Raw genomic sequence first — 26,734 nt, 5'->3', positions numbered from 1 at the left:
GTGCCTTTGCACTTGTACAGCAGGTATATGGTATTCTGGCAGCAATTTGCCCTGGACAGGAGTGTGGCAGAAGCCCCAGGGTGGGGTACAGACCTGGAACTTGACTCTGGTTTTCGGTGCTGGGTTGTGCAAGCACATACCCATGTTCCTTCACAGGATGCAGGGAAAGGCTCTCCCTTACTCCCAGCAGCCCCCCAGCCTCCCTAGTCCCATTAAGGTCTAGAGAAAGGAAGCCACCCAAGATGTCACTTAATGATACTGTTGTAGCCACAGTCTCCCAGTTGTACCCAGAGAACCATTGCTTCTGTTACAGATGTGAGAGTGTGTACACACACCAGAAATTGGCCCTTACTTGTCAGACTGCAAGAAACCTGCTCTGGTGACTAATTATCCTGAGTCTGCAGGATGGCTCATGGATGTTCAGTAAATAGCACTTAGTCTAGTCTCAACCTGTTAAAAGTGTATGACGGTTAACACTTTTTTCCCAAGTATTTCATTTTGACAGCACTATAAACAAAAGCACTTCTATGCATCTTTCTTTGCTAAATTATTTACTTGAGTGTAGATATGAATCACTCTTTATTGTGGAATACAGTGCAGTCAGTCCCTAGTACTAAAACATCAGTGCTAATTAGCTGGAAATAAAATTGTCAAAAATATTTGATCCTAATTAGAGTCTTTTTTAATGTTTATACACTGTGGACTTGATCTTCCTCCCAATGACTGTGTAAATCTGGAATACTTTCATTGACTCTAGTATGATATTCATGCAAATAAGATGATAACTTTATGGCTTGTTCTTATAGTTATTATATGCTGTTAGCTAAATAAGAAAGCATTTCAAACTTTAAGTTATTTGATTAAGTAAAATCAGTTCACGTGTTTCCTGCTGCATATCTAAAGCATTGAAATTTTAGCAGCTGTGTAATTCAACAGGTATAGGTCTGACTATACTCTGAAAAAGAACTACGTACTCTTATCCATTTTACATAAGAATATGCATAGATAATTAACGGACTCCTTTTTATATTAGCTGCAATAGTTCAGTGTGTATTGCTAAAGTATTAGAGTTGATCTGCACGACAAGCAGTGCTGAGTCATACTTGTTTCAAGTTATTCAGGTTATTCCCCACATAGTTCATTTTACCATACTGTCTCTTTCTCTTTGAAATCAATTATTTGTCTGCCTCTTTTTTAAGTGAGGCTCAGCTACTTTCTTGGTGTAATTCCTCAGCTGTTCCTCATCCATTTTCCCAATCTCCACATTCATCAAAACACTCAATCCTATCATTCTGCTTCAGCTTTGTACTTCTGTTCCCAGAATAACCTTTTGAGGGTTGGGCCCAAAAAATAGATTTAACCAGATGAAATGAGTTTGGATTTAGTATTTTACTCTGTGTTGTCACAGTCAAGATAAACCTTAGATTTGTATCTGAACCTCATGGAACTTTGAAATAGGTCACATTTAGTGAACTTGCAGGATCTCATCTGTGATAAGCAGGAATTTTTGAATACTGACTTATCTCTCACTGACTCCTGGTGATCTGTGGGGGACCTCCAGAGGTGTTTCTGCAATTCCTCCAGTCCAGACTTTCTGTGCTGTAGGCTGTTTTCTCTAAGGTCCAAGCCCTGTACTTAAGTGTAAAGACAAAAAAAGTATATATTCTTTGTTTTTCTGAAATGAAAGTGAACTTCAAAAATCATAACTGCTTTTTGTTAAGAGTTAAATTCAAATGCAGTTATGTCAATACAACATGGTTGCCAATTGTTTATTTTTGCAGCTACATTAGTAGAAGCTAAAATAGAAGACCTTTTTTTACAGCAAATAATTGACATGTTATTTTTCTCCTTTATCAATTGCTTAAGGGGGCTTATGATTTTATTCATGTGTTTATAAATTTGTGATAACTATTTGAATAATTCTGTAGCTAATTCTTGAGCTGTTAAATAGTTTATAAACAATTTATTTTGAAGAATTTTAATTCAGAATTCAGGGGTTATCGGTTGCTGGTGTTTTCTGGCTTCGTGACTAGCTCTTGGTTCTTGCTTTTTCATGGTCTGTAGGATGAGTGTTGGGTCCCTGTGTGGGACCTTTAAGGGCAATTGCAGTAGAAAAGAAATAATAGTGACTTTAACTGTGCTGATTTAGCAGTGTAGCATATTGGGTTTCCAGTATGACCATCCCACTTTGAATCTTGCTGTCTGAGAATATTCTTTAATGTTTAACCCTAAACTGAGCCAGGTCTGAACCAATCTCAGGTCAGGGTGAATGTGCTCTACTACATCAGACGTTTACTTGGGGGTTTGCTCACCCCAGGATCTCTTAGGCAAATAAGAATAGAAACTGCTTTGCTGTTTAGCTGAGAATTAGAGAGGTCTTCTGAGGAAATGGGTAATTTCTTTTCCATATAGATCCTGAGTGAATACCCAGATGAAACTCTTTCCCTGTGCCAGCCTCCCTTGCTGTCCTGAGTTCTGCTTTGTGGGGACTTGAGCCTGCTTCTGTCCTGCTGCAGCCCCATTAGCACAATCTGGAGAGGCCATCTAGGGAGTGCACAGATGTATAGTGACACATACATTTGTGTTTGATGAAATATGATCCAATAAATGGAGAGATTGCATTTATCACCTGTCTGAGGAGGTTGAGTAGGGACCAGGGGAGATGCCGAGGAAAGGGCTGTTCAGCGTGCTTTAGGTTGTATCTCATTTCATTCCAGAAACTCCAATTCAGTCATTTCTGCTGCATTGAAGATGACTATAATGAGGGATGTAATGTCTCTATGAATTACCTGAAAATATTTTAAAAGCTCTGTCACTATTCTTTCCCTTGAGATTAAAGACTAATCTTGGGTATTTGCCATCTAGGAATCTACCTAATTACCTGAGGTTATATGCTGGTCAGGAAGAGATACTTTATGAAGGACAGGGGAATTGTTCTAGTGTTTGGAAAGTCAGTAATTGAGCACATCATTTCCCTGGAGATCAGTTTGAGGAGAAGGAGCTACGAAAGTCCTGATGTCCTAGTAGGAAACCCCTGATTTATGAGATGAGCCACCCCAGGGAATTTCTCACAAAGTTGAGGACTTCAGACTGGGCAGAAGACAAGGCTCAAAGCATGTGTTGCTGCACCCAAGAAAGTCGGTGGCTGTTCATAGATCCAAAGGTATTTCCTCTAGTTATAAAGAAAAATTCCCTTTCCAGTCTCGTGTGTAAAAAGTATAAGGATGCTATCAGCCCTCCCCCTCACAGAGACAGTCTCATACACTACTACAGCAGTTCTGCAGCCCCTTTTGTTTCATTGCTTTCCCTGCCTTTCCCAGACTGCACTGAACTCTACTCCCTGACCAGCTCCCAAGTCCGTCAGAGCATTTTAGCTTGCAAAATGTAGTTGCTTATTATGGAGCAAGTGCTTTTGTCCTTCCTTGGAGATCCATTACCTCTGTTTGGCTTGTCTCATTGACATTGCTCACTGGCTAGTTCTCCGGGGTCTTGTATTGTGCAGACTGGAAGGAAGGGTCTTGTTTGTCCAAAAGCAAGATGAGGGCTGTGGCTTGTGTTTGCAGGCTTGACTGAGTTATTGCTCCCAGCTGTCCTCTGTACCTGTTGGAGATGGATAAATGAGATGTATCCTCTCCCTTATCACTGCAGTATGCAATCAGACCTTATATTGATATGCTGGGCTCTGCAAGACAGACTACTGCTTGATCTGTCTAGGATCAGACATGAGGAGGATGGCCGCTTTGTAATGACAGCTGAATTTTGTTTTCATCCCAAATTAGAACCCACTTGCCTTGAGGGAATGGGATGAGGAACAAAGTTCCTGCTAGACAGGGAGTGGTAAGAACCTGGCCTTGCAATAATTTGGCACTAGTCCTTCAATGGGAAGTCTTCTTGATGGTTAATGCCCATTGTGAGAATAGTGAGGTGATTAATAGTTATTAAAGAAGGTTTGTTTCTCTCACTGAGCTGTTTTTAAATTAGTGATGTGATGCCTACTCAGCAATGTAGTATAGAAGCAGAATAGTCTTGTACTTAGATCACACCCTACTAATACAGACTTGTTCCTGACTAGCTCAGGCCAGCAGTAATATGGATGCTTCCAGCCAGGATTACCTAGCTTCTGCCCATCCTTGGGCCAACAACTCTTCCAGTTGACCTTGAAATAGAGACAGTTGATGTGCTCTATATGCAGTAGCTCTAGGAAGCCTTTAAAACCCGGTGGCCTGGATCTGGTTTACAGCTTATTGGTAGCCAGCGCTTGCAGGCAGGGCTGATCTGAAGGAACACCCTACTTACACTTGTTTAGCCAATATTACCAGTCTCTTTCCACTGATGAGGAAATGTTTAATTGGTAACTCTCTATCCTAGGCAAGAGCAGAAAGGGAAGCACACAGTGAAAGCCAAATTTCAGACATCAAAATTCAGAGAGTAAAATCCTAGTGCTATTGAATTTGTGGGTAGGATACATCATTGGTGCAAGGTGTTCACATTCGTGGTGCTCAGATCCAGGACAAAGACAGTACAGGCTTCAGAAAGGAAGGCAATCTTAATTCCTTCTCACATGATGTAAGTTTAAATTGGGTCCTTAGGTATAGTTCAATAATAAATATGTAATAAACTACTGAACTTTTGAAAGTTTTCCCTGGAAAGTTATAAAATATGTAAAATGCTGCTTGAGAGACTGAAATGAATTCTTCACAGTCATGTTTACCCAGTAGATCATACATGTTTAGTGAGTATTTTAAATCCTTTATTAGGCTTACCCAAAAGAGTTATTTTGTTCTAGCAGTTAAATCAATATTTAGGCAGGTTTGAGCCACATATATTTTTTCCAAGGCACTGGAATGTCTTATTGTGCTTTAATCTATCCTAAAAGAACACATTTAGAAAGTATTTTTAAGTACTTCAAAGAAATATTATGACACTTTGTTGACAAGGTAACTTCATCTAGATAGCAACGTGAGGAAAAACTGAAAAGACAGGGATTACTTGACTTGGAAAAAAGGGTAAAGAAGATTCCTCTGACATATTTCTGTGACTCTGAGCTGAAACTGATAAACAAAGTTATAAGGGTTGTTTTTATACCAAGTCCTAGGTATAGGAATTCTACTAATGCATGATGTTAATATTAAGTACTTCTTTTTATGTACTGTGCACAAAAGTGCTTTATAAAACCTTGGGAAAATAGATAGTTCCTTGATGGTTTCTGCTAAGTAATATTTTATATCATGCTTCTAGAAAGTAATTTTCTCCTTAGAAGTTACTAAAACATGGCTTATCAATCCTTGGTTTTATTTTTAAACTATACAAAACTATGTTTAAAACATAGTTGTTATCAAAAACCTTTCCATCTCAACATAGCAAGTATGTATACCAAAAATGAATTGATTTTCAGACTGAATTGCCTGAACTATGTTTCACACACATTAGATGCATAAATATATACTAGCAGAAAAAGCTTGGCCATGAAAATACTCCACTTCTGTATAGGAATTTACAGGATGAGGTTCTTCATTTATTGCATAAGATAGACAACACAAAATTGGAGGCATTTCTTTAAAGTAATTAAATAAATTACATGAGAGAGAATGTATACGTTAATTTTAACATTTCATTTAATACTTCCATAGGCCTTCTGTATCTAACTAAACTGGAACTGGGATTTTTGTTTGAATCATTGAAGTCTGAAGCAACTTCTTGTTTATTCCCAGTGGTAGTATCACACTCCTATCCCATGTTTTTAGGGTAAAATAGAACATCCAAGTTAATGATCAGGCTTTTATTCCTACGACACAAAGTAATGATTTATTTGATGTAGGCAATCTTGTAAACATCCTGGTGCAGAGGAATCAAGCAGAGAAATATATAAAATGTCTTTATTGATTTATACATACAATGACATTTACAGTGTGTGGTTGCCCAAAGTAGCAACATACAATTTGATCTGAGCATGGATATAAGTTCTCAGGCTCAGCCTCAAGAGTAAACAAGATGGCAAAACTGGAATTCAAGGAAATGATCTTAGACTGACTCTTCTGAGGTAGTTCCAACTCATTTTACATGTTGTTCAACTTAAATCATCAGATCATCTTTCTATATCAAAATGGCAATTTTTGTTTTGGAAAGCTTCTTGCTGTAGATGAGAGTTTTCTGAGGGAATGAAGGTCACCACAAAAAATTCAGCAGTTGCATGATATAGCACCTAGACCAGTGGCATAATTTCCCTACTCCAAACCAAGGGAATTTTGAAGTATAGCATTGCTGGGCCAGCAATGAGTGCTGTGCCAGCAGATCTAAATCCAAACTTTGGATTTGTTTGTGAATTCAAGACTCTCATCAAGTCAAAGGTAGGCCTGTATCAAAACATGCAGTAGGCAAGTCTATTTGATTCTGGTGCAAATCAAACGTGCTGCATATTCCTACACCATCAATGGGCTTTATGAAATACAGTGCAAAATCTTGTATCTGAGTTGAACCTAAGCATTATAACATCTGCTCAAATAGTGTCATCGTACTCATGGTCACTTTGGTGATTCTGGGGACACACAGAAGGCAAACATGGTTTTATGCCTTTACTCAGTAGCTGACCTGAAAGTAGAAGAGAGTTTGCTCTCTTCAACAGATGGGTTTTATATCCAGTCCAGAGAGAGAACAAATGTCCTCCTATATGGAACATTGCCAATTTGAATCCCGATGAAAGGATTAGTGTCTTTGGATCTGGGCCCTGGAAATGGCTGATTTAATACTATGTCTTCTACCATTTATCTTGGCAGCTGATGTTTTACCAGTGGCACCGTGTATTTATATACAGAGTTATCCAAAGAGAAGAGTAAATGGAATAAGGGGATGCCCATGACTTGTGCAGGTCACGTTGTTGTAGTAATGTATTTGCAGTACCAAACCAGACACTTACTTCCCCTAAAACTTCTGTCATCAGCTTGTATTTCAATTTTCCTGCAGTATATTTGGACTGTGTGTTAGGCCATGTTTTTTTAAAGTAGATATTGGTAATTTCAAAACCTTTTACTATCTCTACTTCATCAGACTTCGATTCCAAGGCTGGTGTGTTTGAAGAGCTGGAAGCCGTATCCAGTAGCACTTCTACGGACAGTGTCTTCCACAGGGAGTGTATTGCTTTGTAAAAGACCACACAGTTAACGTCTCAAGACTGTTATTTGTGAAAGAGAGAAGAGAAATGGATGTGACTGTCACATCTTGAGGTCTGACTTTTGACAGCTCTGCTCTTCATTTCTACCCGAGGCATTACTGTTGTTTATTCTTTTCTCAAAGAGATTCAAGTGGACTGGAAATGGGCTGAGGATGGGCACTGCAGAGTCTCTCCTTGTGTGGCTTCTCTTCACCTGCCATCATAAGGCTAAAGGTGCTGTTGCTGCCAGTTCATCTCTGTTTAAATCCTCCATGACGTGTTAGGCTGTTGGGAAAATACTACAACCAAAGTACAGTTCCAAGAGCTCCCTCTGAGTTTATCAGATAAACTATGCTAAATTTAACGGGCAACTGAAATAGTATTCATGGGTTTCACTGTACTGTATTTTTGGTTAAAGGGATCTCGTTGCAGGATATGTGTCACAGCAAAACATAGATTTTGCATCGCTTTATTAGAAAGCATTGAATTGTCCCCATTTAAATGTACTGTACTAGGGATGTTATTGTTAACTGTGCATTGACACAGTATATTGTGTGAGTGATCCAAGTTTTAATGGCTTTATACTCTCCGTCAACATGATGTATCATAATTGCTTTTTTGGACCAGTTACAAGCTGAGCGTAAATATTTAGTATTAATGAATTCAGGTTTATTATGTGTAAGCATATCTGCAGTGCAGCAAATCCATCCATAGCATCTTAGCATGCTCGGGGCAGGACTTCCCCCTTTCTTTCCTCCTCTTTCTGTTATTTGCCTTCTGAAAGGCACAATAACTTGCCTCTGTCTCTAGTTTTTAATTATTATCTCAGTCTTGGCCTTTCACCACATTTACTGGACACGCTCTTGCATTTCTGTCTCTCATGTCTTTTGTTATGAGCAGATTACCCAAATAGTCAAACCTTTTCACGGGTCACTGGCTGAGGGCTGTATCATATCGACAACATGAGGTATTTTATTTTATCTTTTTTGTATATATCTTGTATTTTACATATCATCAGACTTTTGCTTCTCCTGCCAGTGTTCTAGGGAACTCTGGAAAGCAACATGGGACAGAATGAAACGACAGCTGTGGATAAGCCAAAAGCACATACTGCCCTTGCTTTCCAATTCTGAGGCCTCACTGCAAACCCCTTCTGTGCTTTCAGGCCAAAGGCTTGGCCTTCTCCTGAGAGACTGCCATTGTCAATTGTGTCAAAAGAGAGTGAGTTGGGGGGTCTCCATAGTGTCAAAAGCTTCTCCCTGAATTAGTGATCCGTGACGGCTTGTGATGCACCCCTCTCTGAAGGCTCTTGCGCTGTGTTCTGGCATGTTGCACTGCATTCACACCAGTATTTGTGTATTTCAGAGGTGAAATTTTAACCACATAGAGAAAAGCAGAAGCGTAACAGAGGGGAAGGGTGGTTCTGGGTTTGAGATTGCAGCCTGGGAATTGCGGGACATGGATTTAGGTTTTTGCTGAGCTGTATGTTTTCCATCATCTTCCAACCTTTGAATTGGGGCAATAGCAGTTATCCCACAGAGGTAAGTAGGTGATTAGGAGATGCTCAGGTACTGTAAATGTATGAGACTCTATAGCTGTACAAAGCAGCTGTACAGACTCAGTGGATCTTCTGAAGTCCTTGCCATCCTGCAGCCATGCAGCTCCATCTGTAGGCCTGGGTCCTCTTTGTCAAAACAAACTCCATCTATCTGTGTAGACTCACGGGTGGTCCCTGTTTTCCGCAGTGCTCCTCGTGCTCTCCTTTCCCCTTGTCCCTAGATTAAGATCAACTATTGTAAAACGTTGTCAGAAGAACAGGCGCACAGCTGGCTCCAGCTGTGGTGGTGCTGGACGTTTGCACAGAAGTTCCCTCAGTGTATAACACACAGGGCGGTTGGTGGCCCTGCAGCACAGGGGGCATACAGAAAGGAGAAGAAAGAACTGTGAAAAGACGAGACTAAAATCAAAGACTGAGAGAAATGAGAAAGAGAACAGTGGATGTTTTTCTCCAGGAAGTCCTTGTGAATATTTAGGTTTCCTGCTGCCTTCTCACATTTTATAAATGGACTGAACAGAGACAGCTTATATTACTAAACCTGAAGAGGTGCTGCTAGTCTTCTGTGAAATTGGTTGGATACCTAGCGATAAGCTAATACTTAGTAGCAGTTTTTCCCCTCATGACAGTATGAGTCCTAAATACCCGGTTTTATTTGGTGTCTTCTGTAATAAGGCAGATGATCGTCTCGTTAAGGCACAGCTAGGGTAGAGCCAGGCTCCCCCTGCACAGGCTTGCTAGTCTGGGAGGTCATTCTGAGCTATTAGGACTCTTGGGGAGACAAGACCCCCTGGGTGGCCAAGGCTGGCTGTGATGGTACTGCCTGCTGGACACACGCCTGCTGTTCCTGCCTCAGGAGACGGTGTAGATAAAATAAATGCAGGGAAAGGGAAAGAGGGTGTTGAAGCCACCTCATTTCCCATGGGGGTACTTGGCCAGTGGCTCAGTCCGCTTCTTTCAATCCCCAGCTCCTGGTGACCTGTGGCTTTAAACTTTGGTACCCAAAGAGAACACACGCTTCTGCAACAGTTGTGTGATTGCTCTGTGTCTGAGATGACCTGTCCTGGGGTTAATAATGGACACATATTTCACAGAACTGCACAGAAAATGGTAAGTATTTTTGGAGATCAGGATGACTACATCTCTAATACCAGCAATAAAATTGCCATTATATTAAAAGCCCCAGAGTGCTCAAAATTTAGTTAGAATCCGTAGATGAGACATTGCTTAATTTTCTCCTGCCCCTGCAAAACCACAGTCAATTTTGCTGCGGATTTTAATAATAAATTGGGGAAAATGTGCATGCTCTAAACCTTTTAGCTATGATTATTTAAACTCCGAATTTTTTCTTTTTTCTCCGTTTTTTTTTTTTTTTTTTTAGTTTAAGTGGTAGTAAATAACTTAAATATGATTTTTTTATAAGTGGATCCAAGTAATAAGGCCTGTTTTAGATAGCTTGGAGGCCCAGCTGTTAACTGATGGAAGGCCATTCTCATGTAAACTCTAGTAATTTACTTAACACTGCTAATCTTTTATAGTCTTAACTGCTGTGGAATAAGAACTCAACAATCATTCTGTAGGGAACTCAGCCCTCAAATTGCATGTAAAAACTCTGTGTTACTGGAGCTTGCTGTAGGTTCAACTCACTGAGCTAGTCCATGGTTTTATTAACAATATTAACTAAGAGCACGTGTGCGCCTGCTATTGGAAATTCTGAAGTTGCTTTGGAGAATTCCAAAGTGGGTTTCCGTTGTGAAAGAGCAAGCTTGTAGAGGTAGTTGCCTCTCATATGTCTAACAAAGGAGTGCCCTAAGTCGTTTTGCCCATTGACCTGCTGGTCACTTTAAACCCCAGTGGAGGCAAGCTTCTTTGAGGGCCTAGAATTACTTATTTTTTGTTTAGTCTTCCAAGTATAAAGTTCAAACTATATAGGTTAATTCCGCTTTGCCTTAATACAACAAGATTCAGACTCTATCGAACACATCACTGCAAGCTCACCTTAATAATAATCTGAGTTTATAGACTCACTCAGCCTGAAAATAAATTGAAAGGTACTAGAATTAGTTTCTTGCAGGAACATTTTCTGCCACAGGAGTTCTAATGAGCAGGCAGCAGACAGACTTGGCAAGGACCAGAATAATAATAAAACACATTAGGAATGGAAGCTAGCAAAAAAATAGAAAACGTAGCAAAACAGGAACGATCAACAACGGTCATTATTCCCAAAGAATACCAATGGAATTTTTAAATTGTGTATTGGAGCATTGTCACTGGGAGTTGGCACTCACTGAGATGGAAGCTTTCTGCGTAAACTGTGTAAATGGTACGTGTAGGAGGTATATGCGTGTGTATAACTGTTTCTAAAGGAAATCTTGGGGAGCTTGACTCTCAAGAGCTTTGTTTCATGATTTAGTTCCTCTTTCATCTCTCGATTACCTTGCACTTTGCAGTTAAGAGGCAGGACAGAGGAGCAGGCCTGAGGTGACCAACTGACTGGGGAGACCGTCTGATTCGCACTCCTCCTTGCTGAGCCGCAAGATGCAGCAGGGCACAGAGTGTTCCTTTCCAGGGGCAGCCTTAGTCATTTGTCCAGCCATTCATATGCACTATAGTCACACTGAGTTACTTGACTTGTAAGAAAAAAGTTGGTCTTTGTTTATTTCCATAGAAAACAGAACAGTTTGTTCATACCCAGCTCTAACCCTGTAGTCCTGACAAAGCACATGAAGTATTAGTGGGAAGGGGTCCAAGCCTGGTTTTGACAAACAATGTGACGTGACTGTCTAGGATAGTGGGACAGACGGAACTCGGGAATGTGGTCCTGCTCAGGTTTCTCAGTTTCCTAGTGTTTTTTTCCAACTTGAGACGTTCTGTTGAATTTGACCCTCTGGTCTCAAAAGCAAGATGCTACTGATTTGTTCAGCTTAGATGTTTGCTTCCTACAAGCCTGCCTCTTGGATAGCTTCATGACTTTGCAATCAGACAATTCCCAGCTGAAATAGGTAGTCGGTTCGTATTCTGACAACTGATGTAAACTTTTTGTGGACGTAATATCAATGTCTTTTAAATGGGATCTTTAACTGCTCTCATTGTACATCAGTATTAATATAGGAATTCAGTCTTTCACTTCCCGGCTATATTCCTGTTTTGTTTAATCATTAGAAAAAATAATTTATGACTTCTTTCTTTCAAGTTCATGAGAAAAATTCAATATTTATGTCATGAGTGTAAAATATATAGGAAAATAGTTTATTTTTAGCCGTCATTCCTATACTACTTGCACTGTGTGCAAATGGAAATGTCTAATAACAGACTTAGGGATATGTCTGACTTTCTTTTTTCTGGTATGCACTGCTTGATTCTGCTGAAAGTGAAGAATAAAATTAGTGCTGTTCATATTCCTATAATTTGAAGCAACCCATTTTCTCCTTGCCTGAAATTTAGGTTATTTCCCAATCTCATTGTGTTCAGAACGTGAAGGAAACACTCATCTGTTCACTCCTAAAAAAGAAAATTTAAATGTGGCTTTAACATGTCTCTCTGCTGATGTGGGCTTTCTCTGACACACATTGATTGCCTGTCATACTCTGTAAATCAAAGTTATATATCTACATGCCCCATACTACTACTGCTAGAAAGGGATCTAACTGTTTCTCTATTCAGCTTGAAGGGCAATAAACACAGATTAATAAGCATATGCATAAATAACTCATATGTATTATGAAAGATTATAATTTGCATTTATTTTTAGCTGCATTTCAAGAATTATAGATGTTAGCATCTATTAGCCCAGTTTTGTCACCTCCACAGTAGGGAATCTCTCCCTGGGAGATATTTTCTTTCCTTGACATTATTCTTTCATGAGCCCTCTTGAAGTTGATTTGGGTCTTGAATCAAAGCTATCCTACAGATTTTACTGAATACACCTGTGAGGTATGAACTCCCTTTTAATATCTGAGGGTGGATTAAAAAATTCAGCTTGGATCACTTGCAAACATCTGCAAAACTCCATAGTTTTGATATCCCAAGTTTTCTTCTCCAGTGTCTCGCAATCTTTAGATTGTATTTAGTCTTCCCTTCCAGAATTCAACAGCAGGATTACAGAAGAGCCTTGGCTCTCATCTTAAGAGTGTGTTGTTACTCGTGAATATAAAGCAAAACTTGAAAAAATGACCACAGGTAGCCATATAACTCAAACCCCCCAGTGGGAAATATGCCAGTTTTACCCTTTACCTCCAAGTGGATTCTAGAAGTCACCCTTTAGAGCTACAATAATGTAATTGTGCTTCTTCTGTCTTTTCTTACCTCTGATCATCTGCCTTTGTTGTGAAGCAACGGATCCACTGGCTAAATAACTAGGTGCTGATAGGCTTTATTTAACAATTGTTATCTTTCACTTCTTATTGAGTAAAAAATAAAATACAAAGAGATTCTAGGTCCAGAATAATGACGTGGTGGTCACCAGGAGTGTTAACATTTCTGCATGACATTCTAGGTAGCCTAGAAAACCGTTTCACAGGCAAATTCACAGAAGTGTGTGTGTCAAGTCCAGTGTGGTTCATCCGTCCTAGAACTCAGTAGCCCTTTACTGCATTTAGTAAGTGGGTGACAGTGCCTATTAAAAGATATGTTGCCATGAGCTCTCTGTAGGACTTGAAAGCCTCCCTGATCCGGTTCTATACTTAATGGCCCAAAATTTGAGTCAAGGCTGCTCTTGTTTAAGGTTTTTATTGTGAGGCCATCTTGAAGGAATTTTTTTTGGCTTATCATTACAAAACTTGAAATCCTGGGGTAGCTGGGGCAGTAAGCACACAGCAGCAGGTTACTATGTCCTGTGTGGGCGCTGGGCAGCAGGGCAGGGAAAGGGGTATCACATATCCTGGAGCAGAGAATAACAGTATTTTCTTGTTTAAAAAGGAAAAAAACCCACAGAGTTGAATTGCTCTTACTAGAGACACAGAGATATCCCTTTGTGCTGCCTCGTCTGCAGACTCGCTCATTTGAGCTGCAGTGCTTGGTGCGTACACACACGGTGTCTCTGAGCACCTCCCTGGCTTAAGTTGTTGTTAAGTAGACTGCTGCCTGCGATGTAGCATTGGGAGATGGAAAAACACAGTTCGTATTATGGCAGGGTTATGTTTTCTAGATAGAAGACTTTTCAAAGGGGCTTAAGAGACCTAGAAATGTACATACACTAAAACTTAGTACCAGCACCATTGCAGATTTTAATGGTAATTCTTAATGTAAAGAGAAGTAGCAACACATTGTTTTTTGGTTGGTCATCTTTTTGTAAAATGAGGTCCAGACTTTGTGGAACCCTGGTTGCTACAGCTCACCACCTCAACACACAGAAAGCACTATTTTTTGCAAGCTAAGTTACCACCAACATGTCACTCAATGAATGACACTTCCAAGGATTTACCTGAGGAATAAAGGGAGTTTGCACCTTTTTTGTACAAACAGCACTGAGCTGATCACCTCTCATGCAGGGAACTAAACCTACATTCCCTACTTAATTTAGCATTATACTATTGAATGCAGGTTGTAAGGGTGTTTGCTCTTTGTTTTAATGTTTCAACTCCCTAATAAATCCTCACAGTTTTTTACAGCTTGGAAAATATATTTACTCTTGGATTAGCAAAATTTATTTCACTGCAGTTTCATAGGCTGTGCTGACGATCCTCTGGGCAATGTAAATATGTGTCACTAAAGGAGCATTTAGATATCACCTTCCTTTGGTGTCAGAGCTTGGTGGATGTAATTTTTGCTCAACTATTTAGCAAAAAGCTATCCCCGCAAGAAGAAAAAAAACACCACAACACAGCAGCGACCAAAAAATAAGTAGCTGAACATTCCTGTTTGCAAAAGTAATTCTGAGAGGGATGAAAATCAGTGTGTGCTTATTTTTGACAGCTTTGGCAGCTTTTATTGCAGCCGGTTGTCTCTGATGTTAAATTCCTATAGATGTAGAGACCTTTTAGCAGTCTGCTAGAGTTACTGGCTCTGCGTGGATACAGAGGAGAAAATTCCTATACTTTGCATTTGAACAATTCACCTCTAAAGGGAATGCATGGACATGCAACAAATGTATTGGAAGACTGAGTGTGGAATTGGTTCAGGGGCACTCTGGATGCAGGTATGCATGGACAATCTATACTTTTACTGGCTGGCCTCTTTCAGTGTCCTGACTGACAGACAGAAGCCTGAACCATCTCTATGCCCATTACACTTGCTTTTTACACGCTCTGATGTGTAATATTAAATCAACTGTGTTTCTGAAAATATAATGTCCTTTTTTTATTTCTTTCTCTGAACAAATAACCAGCTTCTGACAACCCTGGCTAAGAAACTGGCATCCATCGAGACAGTAAAAGGGCTGCTTTATATTATTACTTATAAATTTAGGTGTTAAGCTTCATATTCTGTTGTGGCAATAACAGTCATTTTGTTACGGACAAAAAGGTGACATAAGCAGAGATTTTCAAAGTGACTTTGTATCTTGGTGAACAAGCTTCTCCTGGCTTTGATGTTGAGAGCTGTCGATACTGATGTGCAGGATTTCATGTAGTTTCATTTAGCAGATTGAGACTGTCCAGTGAAAGAGGAGCGAGAGAGACCAGTGTACGCATCTCTGTGGAGTGATTCCCTTTCCTATTTTCTGGGTTTATCACACCTGTGAAAAACATTTCACTTAGTTTTTTGACTCCTTGTTTCATTTTGCAAGGCACGGACAGATATTCAAGCTGTCCAGTTAAATCACAAAGTGGTGATTGACAAATGAGCTGAAAACTTCCCTCCAGAAATCAGAAGGAACAGAGACATGGTTAGTACGTGTACTGAACCGCACAAGGTTAGTAACGTTGGCTGTAACGTCATGGCAGTGGACTCTGGCAGGGCTCTTCCAGTGCAAAAAAGGGGTTTCTGGTGAAGATTCCTATGGGCTCCAGCACCTGTGACAGTGAGGTGATGTATCCAGCAGAGTATTTATGTAGTTAGGGTGAGGTAAGCTGTAGTAAGCTAAATTTTTTTTTGTTTCCTGTGCAAAGACCAGTTCGGCACACGCAAACATTGTTAAGCAGGGAAAATACCCAAGCCTTGTGCTGTTTTGTATGAACTTGAACCATGCATTCCCCTTCAATCAAAATTTAAAAATACAATTTGTAGATTAAAATCGATTTAGTCCCATTTAAATTGCTAATGTGCAATGCTTTTTTAGTTACAGCAAACTGACCCTGAATATCTATGGAATCAATACCTAAAATTGTACCTGGAATATTTGGATATACGCCTGTTCAAGAGAATGCAAATCGCAGTTTTGCCATGTGCTGCGATGTCTGGAGGCAAAATTGCCCTATATGAATATAACTGATCTGAAGTGATGAGCTGCCGGAAGACAAGCATTTGCATAAAACAGTCGCTTCAGTGGAGCCTGCATCCCTGTTCGCATCCCTACTGCGACTGTGCTGCTGAGACCTGCGCCCAGGCTCTGCATGCCAGGCAGCGCCTCTCCCTTTCTTACCTACTCACATGACATTTATAAAAGAAAACAGGGAGACAAGCCAGACTAGGGAATGTATTTTGAACTGAGAATATTGTCATTCATACATATCAGCAGAATTATGTGAATAACTGGATTTTCAGGTCAGTAGTTAGCAAAACATACAGATTTTTTTTTTGTTCATGGATCACACTGAAGTGAAATATGTGAGGGGTTTTCCTCGGAAACAAAATGTTCTTCTTCCTGTTCACTGGTCAGAATCAAACTCCTTTCTCTTTGGGGCTGGAGGCCATAGGAAGCATTTATTTAAAACCCTAATTTCATTTATTTACCTTAAAAAAACCCTTTATTTAATACCTTAATTTGTATTTGAGCTTGGATTTTAAAAGGAAAGTAGACTTATGTTTACTTGAGGGACTCAGAAGAGCATCTGTACAATCACTGTTTGAAATAAGCTTGGATCTGGAAAGGTTAGACACAATGTAATATCTCAGCAGGCACAGAGCACTTGGTTTACAAATCACTGTTCTTAGAGTGTTGGCACATTTTATTCATTTGTCCAGGTTTAAACTTTTCCCGGCATCTGATCCACAAAAAGGCATTTTTACTTTTTACAGATTTTCCTTCTATTACAACTCTTCGACTCAAAACCAAAGAAACATTTTATTACAGAAATCCACAAAAATGATTTTATATGTTAATTTATTCCCATAGCTCATTGAAATATTTACTTAGCCACAGTTGCTCAGGCAGAGTGGAGTCTGTGCCATGTGGTTTTCCACTGAATGTGACAAAAACACAGCCTTGGTTTAGCTCCACCCGTTTTTGACAGGATGCAAACCCCCACTCCATTAACGTGAACATGCATTTGCACTCAGTTTAAACATTGCATATGGTTGATGTCTGATTCTAGGTGACTCTGAACATATGAGCTTTCATTTACTGGCTTTTAGCTGTGCATCTCCCATGCAAAATTAAAAATATCTGCAGTCGTATAAAAGCAGAGCGCTTTTCACTCCTGCCTGTTAGGTGTCCCCTGTATTCACAACTTACAGACCTTTCCATATGCATCAGTCGTCACCAGTCACATGTGGGGCTGGAGATTGTGCCCCAGATACAGTAGGAAGGGTTGGTCCTCTGAGGAAAGCAACACCAGCTCCTTGTGGATGTTCAGCCCAACGTACTTGTTGTTAGGTCCCGGTTTAAGAGGCGGCCGACTGAAGACAGAAGGAATGCCAGTGGAGATAAGTAGTGGTACCTGCACTTCAGTTCAAGCTTATGAAATACAGGTTTGTTAAGCTCTCTGTGGATCAGAAAGGTACTTACTCCCGAGTTACTCCTTTCCAAGCTGTCCAGTTTATGTTAGATTTCTTGTAAAAATAGCATATATAGTTCTTATTTATCAATGTTTCTTATAAAGTATTTTGGATTTGGTTTGGTTGTTTTGATTTTGAATTTTTTTTTTTCCCCCCAAAAACCTCAACTACTGCTAGTGTTTTCAACCTTTTGCATTATAGAAATAGTTGACTGTGAAGCATAGCAGATCACCATTTGAAATGAGGTTATCTGGCATCTTATGGAAAACCTGCTGTGGAAAGTCTTGGTTAGTTTTGCTTTTACGAACCGTTGTGCACTGTGTAGGAGTTACAGCTGCCTTTTGGTTGCTTACCAAGGACTCAGTGAATCTTACAGTGCAGCCAAAACATGTGATGGTTCGGTTTGATCTGGACAGATTTCTGCGTGCAAGATTCAGTCCTGCCATGGATGGCAGGAGCCAGACTCACAAGAGCAACACAGAGTGTTGATGGGGGCACAGGCTGGCTTGAAGAAACTACTTCCTAGAAATAATCTATCATCAGACTACACGGGCACATCTCTAAGTGGGATTGCTTAGAAAGGATTCACAAGCAACAAGTAATTTCTGCAAGGCTTCCTAGTTATTCCAGTGCGATAATGCAGGTACACGAGGGAGTGTCAGCTCATTGCATGTTTGCAGGATCAAACCCTGGGCCTGTGAGTATGACAGGTGTGATAAAAGAATAAATTGTACTTTATATCATTAATGTATTCTGTGTCCTGAGAGGCCTGACTTCTTAAGCAGCACCTGATCTCCTACCTCAAAAGCAGAGGCATATGGCAGAGGTAAGTTGTTTGATGTGCATAGACATGTCAGTTGCTCACTTTAGATAGTCCTCCAGGTGCACAAAATGACTCTAAATTTGACCTTTGTCATGATTCATCTACACTTTAGCCTGTATCTAAAAGGATGGTAGTATTATCCTCTGGACCTTGATGTAAGATCATCATGAGTCATTTGGAACCTTTCAGCAAAGTAATGCAGAAAAAATTCATGTATGTATATTACTTGGGAGTAGAGGGACACATCTGAAGTGTGATTTAAAAAAAAAAGAAAATGTGTCTAATTTGTTCTTATGTTTAATTTCTGTAACAAAAATGGTGTAGCTTTGTGTAACGCCATACTTGCAGTGCAGTCTCTGAATCCATGATTGTGATCCTGCCCTTCTTTCTTCCGTATTACATTTCATGGTCTGCTGAAATCATGTTTAGGGGGATAAAAATAGTATATCTTCTGTTTTTTGGCATCCAACCTCTAATTTACAAATATAATTTATGCTAATCTTGAAAGTGCTTCTTGGATACAAAGTAAAATGTGTCATCCTTAGTATATGTGTGTATAATTTATTCTGATGGGGAATAGACATTTCAAAGCCATTTCAGCCCTTTATACTCTGAACATTTGATATGAGCAGAGGAGCTGGGTGTTCATTGCTATAAGAGTAGGGAAGTGGTTAAAAAAGCCTACAATAACAGTAGTTATTCTCTTGACCCAAAAAATGGTAGATGCACCAAGGAATGAACTGTTGTTTGAGCATCAAGCCAGCTCATATACAATGCTTGAGTTTTTTTAGTCCTTTTGTATTTTTACTGATTATTAGTCATTTTTATGAAGGATTTATAAAAATCTTCCTACATCATCACAGTTAATTTTTTGTGACTTCTTTTTTCTCAAGTCTGACTCAGATGGCTTCCCTGGTGGATTAGATGTATGTCATGGGGGATAGCACTGTGTACTATCCCCCAGAGGGAGGAGGCCTGGCCATCCATGTGCATTATTTGCCTTGTAATTCATAGTTCTCCACACTTCTGCAGAGGAGTCTGCAGAGACTCCCATCTCAGTTTCTCCCAGCTAACAAACCAGTATGTGTGACCGAGTCTTCCTCCTGAAGCACAAGAGGAGTGAGCAGCTGCTATTGAAATGGCTTCCCTTGGTTGTCTGGAATTTCAACACTCAAAGAAGGATGGTGACCTGCTGTGGTCCCAGACTGGGCTGCATCACAGCAAAGAAATGGCAAAACACTGTCAAAGATGCCATGTCACTAGCAGAGGACATTCCCCTTCCTCCTGCTTAGAAGGTCAAGTCTCATGATCAGGTGTAGTTCCCCTTTTGAACTTGTGGATAAAAAGTCAGAAAGTCTCATGTAAAGGAGCACTGGAAGAAAAATAAAAACTGCACAAAGATGAGGAAAACTACCAAGTGGTTCTTTGTGCCTGAGGCGTGAAACTAATCCATTGTAAGTCTAAACTGATAAGAGAATTTCTGGATGAATACCAAGAACAAGGGTAGATAGATGGCTGGGAAGAAAATGTATCTCTAGGGTATTCTGACTTTATGGGACTTAGATATTCCCAAGAATTCTGCTATTCCTTACTAGGAGATTTAATATTCCACATTGTTTACAGTTAAAGCAGTAACACCAAGTAAAACAAAAGTTTCACACAAGTATTAATTAGTCTTCCAGGAATTAATTCAATTTCTGTCTGGATCAAGTAATGAAACCTCACAGAGCAAAGTAAAACTGTTATTTGCAATGCTAAGTAGGAACAATGCAAATTAAAAAGACCACACCGACTAAGGCAGGCACTCTCTGGATACTTTTTCTTTGTCATGTATTTTTCAGCAATGTGAGGACGAGTTCTATTTCTTTAGTTTTGTAACTGAACAATTTGAAAATATATTCCTAGTTGATAGGAACACTATGACTCACGGCAAAGCCAGGTGGAAATGACCTTGCCTGTGCTCTGTCCATTCAGAGTATTTTCTGTGTTCATTTTTAACATTTAGCCTTTATTCTTCCTCTATAACTTGCCCTCTTGTGATGTGTAATAAAATGAATAATACAAAAGCCTTGCCCCTCTGTAGTTCTTCAAACATGTGAACATTGCAGTTATTCTGTGCTGTAGTTTGGTCAGTGCTCCAGTATCTACTTGATAGGATGGAGCAGGCAGAGCACAATAAACTGAGCTGTAACATGTCCAGGGCTGCCACGGTCACGGCGTCTGTGTGGCCAGGCTGATACCACAGGTAGGAATAGCGAGGTCAGTATGGCTTTATGCTAGGCGAGCTCTCGCCTCAGAAATCTCAGCTGATAGATAAAACCTCTATTGGAGGTGTAACAAGGCTCATCAAATCAATCAGCTGGAACTCTTGTTCATATTTTAGAAATGAAAGCTGAGATCCACTATTACTGATTTAAGGCAGATCCAACCTTTTTGGTATTTGTTGTAATGAGCAATTCCAGTACAGTGTGGAAGAGGGAGAGGGATGGGAAGCTCGCTTACCTTCCAATGCACCCAAGGAGGGAGTGTGTAATCTGGCAGCGCTCATGGGCTGCACTGGACTTGTTAGGTAGGCTTTGGAGAAGCCCTGTGACATGTTTTGAAAGGAGAGCTGCTTCAGAACACTCTTCTTAGGGGTGTTTGGAGCCAGCCTCGCTGCACTGCCCTTTTTTCCATCCACTGCAGTGTCAAGCACTAGAAGTAGGCAAACGCATTTTTAGCACAAAGTCAGCTTTGCTGTTAAGTGTGTAATGTGAGTGATTGTATGATTAATTTTGTTATTATATAATTCATGTCTCTCTTTGTAGACAAATGTCTTGCATTTTTAACAGTTATTTGAAAGCTGTACATAAGTCTTTGTCGGAGAAGCAGTTGAACCTGGCCAAGTTCAAATTGAAACTTCCCAGAGGAATAATCCAAATCTGTATTTCCATATATATTAATAAACTGTGTAATACTTGCAGCGACTCACATAATACAGTTTTGAAATGAGATAGAACTCATTATCAGTACAATGAGGAGCACAGGCTCTTTCCTGTCAGAAATAATGGAGTGAGATCATCTACACAGTTATTTTCCCTTGCTGTCTCTGTAGTCATTTATGCAGCAAGGTGCATATAAATCTTTCTTGGCCTGTTGTGCTGTAGTGGGACATAGCAGCCCCAGCCAACTCCTGTGGTTGCAATCAGGAGGGGTATATAAATAAATCCTTCAATTCTGTCTGGTTTCATGATGTAACATCAGCGCTGTGCATTGCAAAGCTGTGTTGCACAAGTCCAAACGGAGCTTCAGCATGCTGCTGCCTGAGCGTAGGGGATGCCACATCTGAAATCTGCCGTCCTGCTTTTGTACTTGTGCTCTGGGTATGAGTCTGGAGTGATCCCTTTCTCCCTGTGCCGTGATGGATTTCAGTCTGTATTACTGAGATGTGGGCTTGGCACTCCACCCACTGTTAACGCTTGCACTAGTCAAGCTATGCTAGGAAACACTCGCTGCCCAGCACTCAGGAATCGCTACCAGCGTAAGTAACAAACCTAAGCTTTTTGGGGTCCTGGTTGATGGCCACAGTCCTGAAATCAGGCCAAAAATTAGAGGCTACTCATCTTCAGCTTGGAGTTTACAGTGCCTAACCATCAGCTGAAGATTGGCTCCTTTTTTAAATGTGGCTGAAAGGAGGGAAATGGTGTCCTGCTGGTTTTGTCTAGTAGCTGAGCAGAGGATGTAGAAAAGCAAGACCAGATGTACTTCAGCCATGAAGCAGAACAGCAAGGTCTGTTCCCGTCTGTACCTGCAGCCCCTCTCTGACCTGGCTGTAGGCTGTTTATTCTGGAGTAAGTGTAGGAAGTAGGTGAGACAGGTTTTCATACGTGCTGTTGAAAGGAACTCAGTAAAGAAGAAAAAGCTATGGGAAGAGAAGGAAAAAGGAAGGCATGATTTAATCATTTAATGAGATAGCGCATTTAGGCACTGGACATATATTTTGAAAGTTTTTATTTCTTGAATACAAGATGCACCAGTTTGGCAAAAAAACATGCTTTGTACAAACACAGTTCTGTGTATTCTTAGGAAAAGGGTGAAACCTTTGAGCTCAGTGGAATTTGTACAAGTTCATTCACAACAGAATCTGCCCTATAGCCTGTGGTGTAAACACCTCCACATAGCAGTAAAGTAAATGCACTAATTAAATAATGTAACGTGATAAGAATTTTAATGTTACAGACATGGCAAACTGAAATTTTGTTTGCTAAACGTGATTTATCCAATGGACCTAAGGCAGGAAGCAGACACCCTACCTGCATTCTTCAGCGTGTTTGGATAGTAATCTTCTTTAAATAATGTGACAGGCCCTTTTCGTAGTCCAGCGTCAGAGGATTATAAGATTTTTAGAACAATTTATGAAGGATTAGTAGAGGCATAGTTAATCATTTAAATTAGCTACAGGTTTTTTATTAATCTTCATATTAATGAGTTCTACCTTTTGATCTTTCTGGCTGCAAATCCCTCTGGGATTGATGCCAATTAGGATTCTATAATAACTCGTTATGAGCATGGACCGGTGTGTGCGTATGTGGCATGCGTGTGTTCACGTGTGTGTGTACATGTGCAGGTAGATGTCAGTGCCCTGGAGAGTTGCACGTGTTCACTTAGACTTGTTCAGTTGTTACCAATTTGAAAAGTGGACCTCTCCACTAGTGGAAATTAAATGAAAATGCAAGGATAGTAGTAAGTGAATGAAGGTTCTGCTTTATCATGCACAAAGTTGTGTGTTGCACGATGCCAATCTGATACTTTTAGGACAAGTAGATACAGCTTGTGTATTACCTACAATGAAGATGGGAACAATATCACAGAATGAAGTGACCTTACTCACTCTTCACATGAACTGTTTAGAAATGTTCTTGTCTTTTAAATAAGAAAATGTGTTCAGCACCAAATAAATTTCACCAGCCCAAGGCAACATTGAATAGGAAACTTTAAGAGGAGCAGGCTGACCCTGCTTAGAGCTTCAATCTGTGTGAAGGGGAAACAGGAGGTAATTAGGGCTTTCCAGAGCTTCACATTTCTCATACTGATATTTCTACATGCCCACACTGGTACCATTTCAAACCTCATTGCAAACGGGCTGATGTTGACCTGTGTGTGTTGCTGAGTTTCTGCATAGTCACTGAATTGCCTTAATTGAAATGCGCTGTAGGTTTTGCAGTATAAGGATCGGTAAGAGCTGTTTTCCTGAACTGATAAGCATGCGTGAGTATAGCAGAAACAATACCAGGTTCTCAGTCCTACCATCCACAGTACAGTGTAGTACTTGGTATGACAGCACTTGTTTCAGCTGACCTTTCCTTCTTCTATATGTCTGTTTCTGAGTGGTTAGATGTTATTTTCTTCCTGGTGTCCCATAGCCTATAGCCTTTTCATCTCCTATACTTGTACCTTATTAGTCTGATGCTGCTCATGTTGCAGCTTCATGTGAATTTGATTAGATGTTAATGTTCAGTTTCCTATATCCAAGTAATTTTTTAGAGCATTGCTTTCTCTTACCGTTCTTTAGTCTGAAGGGAAATGATTGATTGGAACCTCGTTTCCCAAGGTACATGAATGTCTGTAGTCAAAGATGAGTGCAGGGGAGTGCAGATCAATACATGTTGTTGCATTTCTAAAGCAGTATTCTTTGCCCTACTGGCAGTCTTTTGTCTTCCTGAAAACTCAGTTCTGACTTCCAACGTTTGAAATTTGTCCTATAGACCATTTCTAGTCACAATGCTATGGAACCTGAACAAATCCTTCTCAATTACTTCTTGTAAAATTTTGAGTGGGTGCATAGGTGTATATCTGCGTTTCAGTCGATGGCAACCTATGTTGACTACTATTCTAGTAGTCATCTTGTTTTAAGAAAAGAATATTGCTTGTTTGCAAAGCCGAAAGTACAATCTGCTCAGCACAGGCAGAAATAAGACCCTGGTTCCACGTATAGTTCAGGCAAAGCTGGATCATTTACTTATATGTGTATTTTCTCTTACAGCATAGGTGGAGAAGTAGTGAGAGGAAATGAAGGAAGCTATGTGGGGAAACATTTCCGCATGGGATTTATGACAATGCCTGCTCCTCAGGACAGACTGCCACATCCTTGCTCCAGTGGCTTTACCGTGAGATCCCAGTCTCTTCATTCTGTTGGAGGAACCGATGATGAAAGTAGCAGCTCTCGTAAGCAGCCGCCTCCAAAACCTAAGCGAGACCCCAACACCAAATTGAGCACCTCATCTGAAACAGTCAACACCGGAACAACAAGTAAGAGTGGGAAACTACCGGACAGGACTGAAGGTAAACACTATAATTCTATGGAAAAAAATGGCTTTTGGTGACCCACTGTTAAGATTGCCTAGTTGATAATTTTGCATTTAAGAATTACCTGTATCTTTCCCCATCTGTGTAACAGTGCCAGCACAGGTGTCCCACATCACTGTTCTCCGAATTTTGGACCAGTGGGTAATTGCCAACCTTTGACATTTCTCACTAGAACCATACCACTTATATGGCCTGGTTATATACTGGGGAATGAGTTGAATTTATTCAAAATGGGGGAAAAAGAGACTGCTATCAGATGGCATATAGGACACTGTTATCTGCATGCCAGCCAAGGACCACTCATCATATCACTAGCACTGTGAAAACCACAGCTTTAGAGAGGATGCCCCTCAACAAAGAAGTGAAGGACAGAAATGATTAGAAAGGATGCTGCCTGGCACTGAAACTCTACAGCAAGGAAATATCATCCAATGGTAAAAATTGTACCCAAGATGGTATATTGTATTGCCCAAAGCTTCTGTTTGCATATACATTTTGCATGTTTGCATACATTTTCTCTTCCCATTCCTCCCAGTTACATTTCAGACAATGCAGCATTCAGAAGCAAATTAACAGATGTGTTGAATAAGAATATTGCTTCCTTACTTTGAACTACTAAAGATGAGCTAACGCTATAGGGATCTTCTCTTTACTTTCTTCCATGCTGGAAATGCATTTTGTGCAGCAGTAGGACCAGCTGTACTCCCTGCTAGGACAGTACATCAGGATGACTCTGCTTCACAGTGTGAACTGTGAGAAGGAACCCTCAGGGGCAAATGGGTTTGATCAGTGCTGGTCTTTCCCACTGCTATGATACAGATCGGTTTTGACATCCCATGCAGTGTGTTGTGCTCGTAGTGCGTATCTCTTTGCTTGTTGCCGTGGCCAGAAATGGTTGTTAATTGTATTCAAGCTACAACCCCTTCTAAGCAAATCTGATTTTCAAAGGTCATCAGTGATAAGAAAGGTGCAAAGGAATGTATAATTCAACTAGTGGCACATATGTCTACAGTTGTGAGGTTGAGCACAAACACTGAAGAGAACTGTAGGCTTATTTATCTGTTGTTGGTAGTAATTTTGGATATGACATTTACCATTACTTCCATAGCTTGTTCTCTACAGTGAACGTTACATCAACTCCAGTAAACTGACTAACATGACAAATCCAAGTGTTAAGCAGAGGCCCTTTGCCTCCTCCCACTCTGTGCAGGTTGAGCTTAATCTATCCCATCACGTGGTGGCTATGAGTGGCACTCGTGGTATTGTAGCAGTGTTCACTTTGGATAGTTTGCATGACAATGGTACTATTACACCGTAGTATTAAGTTTTGCAGAGTGCCTCGGATTCATTATTATAATCAAGAGTTGAATATTCATAGCAGGATCTCTGGAAAGAACTGGTGAACAAGTAATACTCCATCACTAAATGTTACCTTTTAGTGTGACTAAATGCCTTCATGGAATATTGAGAATCTCTATGATACTTTATATATGACCTATATTATACTCATTCTGCTGCTTTACATGTAGTGCAGCAATTGGTGCTTTTAGACTATCATGAAGAAGTTCCTGGAGATTTCGAATTCACAGAACCCTTTAACCGTGCCATTGTTTTCGTGTGGTCATAATATCTGCTCTGTTTGTATGTGTCTGGTTTTATATGTGCCAGACTTGGAAGGGTTTCACCAAAGAGTTTGATACATGGAAAGTAACATCAGATTGTAGGGTTTTTTTGAAGTAAGCAGTCAAATTCAAAGTCTGATATATACACAAGGGTGTTACGATATGGTGTTTGGATGAACAGGCTGGATATCTAAAATGCTTTGCTGTTACCAGGAGAGGCTTTGTTACCTCCTGTGCACTCCCAGGTAACATGTTTGGATGAAAGAGTTTTCGCAGTCATCGTTTGGCTGGCATAGGAATGCTTATATAAAAACTGTGGTCATATGTTGATGAGGATGTCTAAAGATGAGCAGAACCAAATGAAAGTCAAAGTTCATTACCTGCAGTATTGCTTTGATATAAATATTAAACCAGCTTTGTCCAAGGAA

The 26,734-nt window shown here is 40.1% G+C and overlaps 1 protein-coding gene across 1 annotated transcript in view; it reads left to right on the top strand.

Moving 5' to 3' along the window:
• NYAP2 (neuronal tyrosine-phosphorylated phosphoinositide-3-kinase adaptor 2) overlaps nucleotides 1-26,734 on the top strand; it is a 131,420-nt gene that overhangs the window by 33,067 nt on the left and 71,619 nt on the right. The window contains exon 2 of the mRNA XM_074153889.1: nucleotides 24,362-24,660. Within this exon, the coding sequence (XP_074009990.1) occupies nucleotides 24,362-24,660 (299 nt within the window). The remainder of the gene's footprint in view (nucleotides 1-24,361; nucleotides 24,661-26,734) is intronic.

The sequence above is a fragment of the Numenius arquata genome, chromosome 9 (assembly GCF_964106895.1).
Source record: "Numenius arquata chromosome 9, bNumArq3.hap1.1, whole genome shotgun sequence".
In the NCBI taxonomy this organism is placed as follows: Eukaryota; Metazoa; Chordata; class Aves; order Charadriiformes; family Scolopacidae; genus Numenius; species Numenius arquata.
This window is presented reverse-complemented; position numbering and strand designations above follow the sequence as displayed.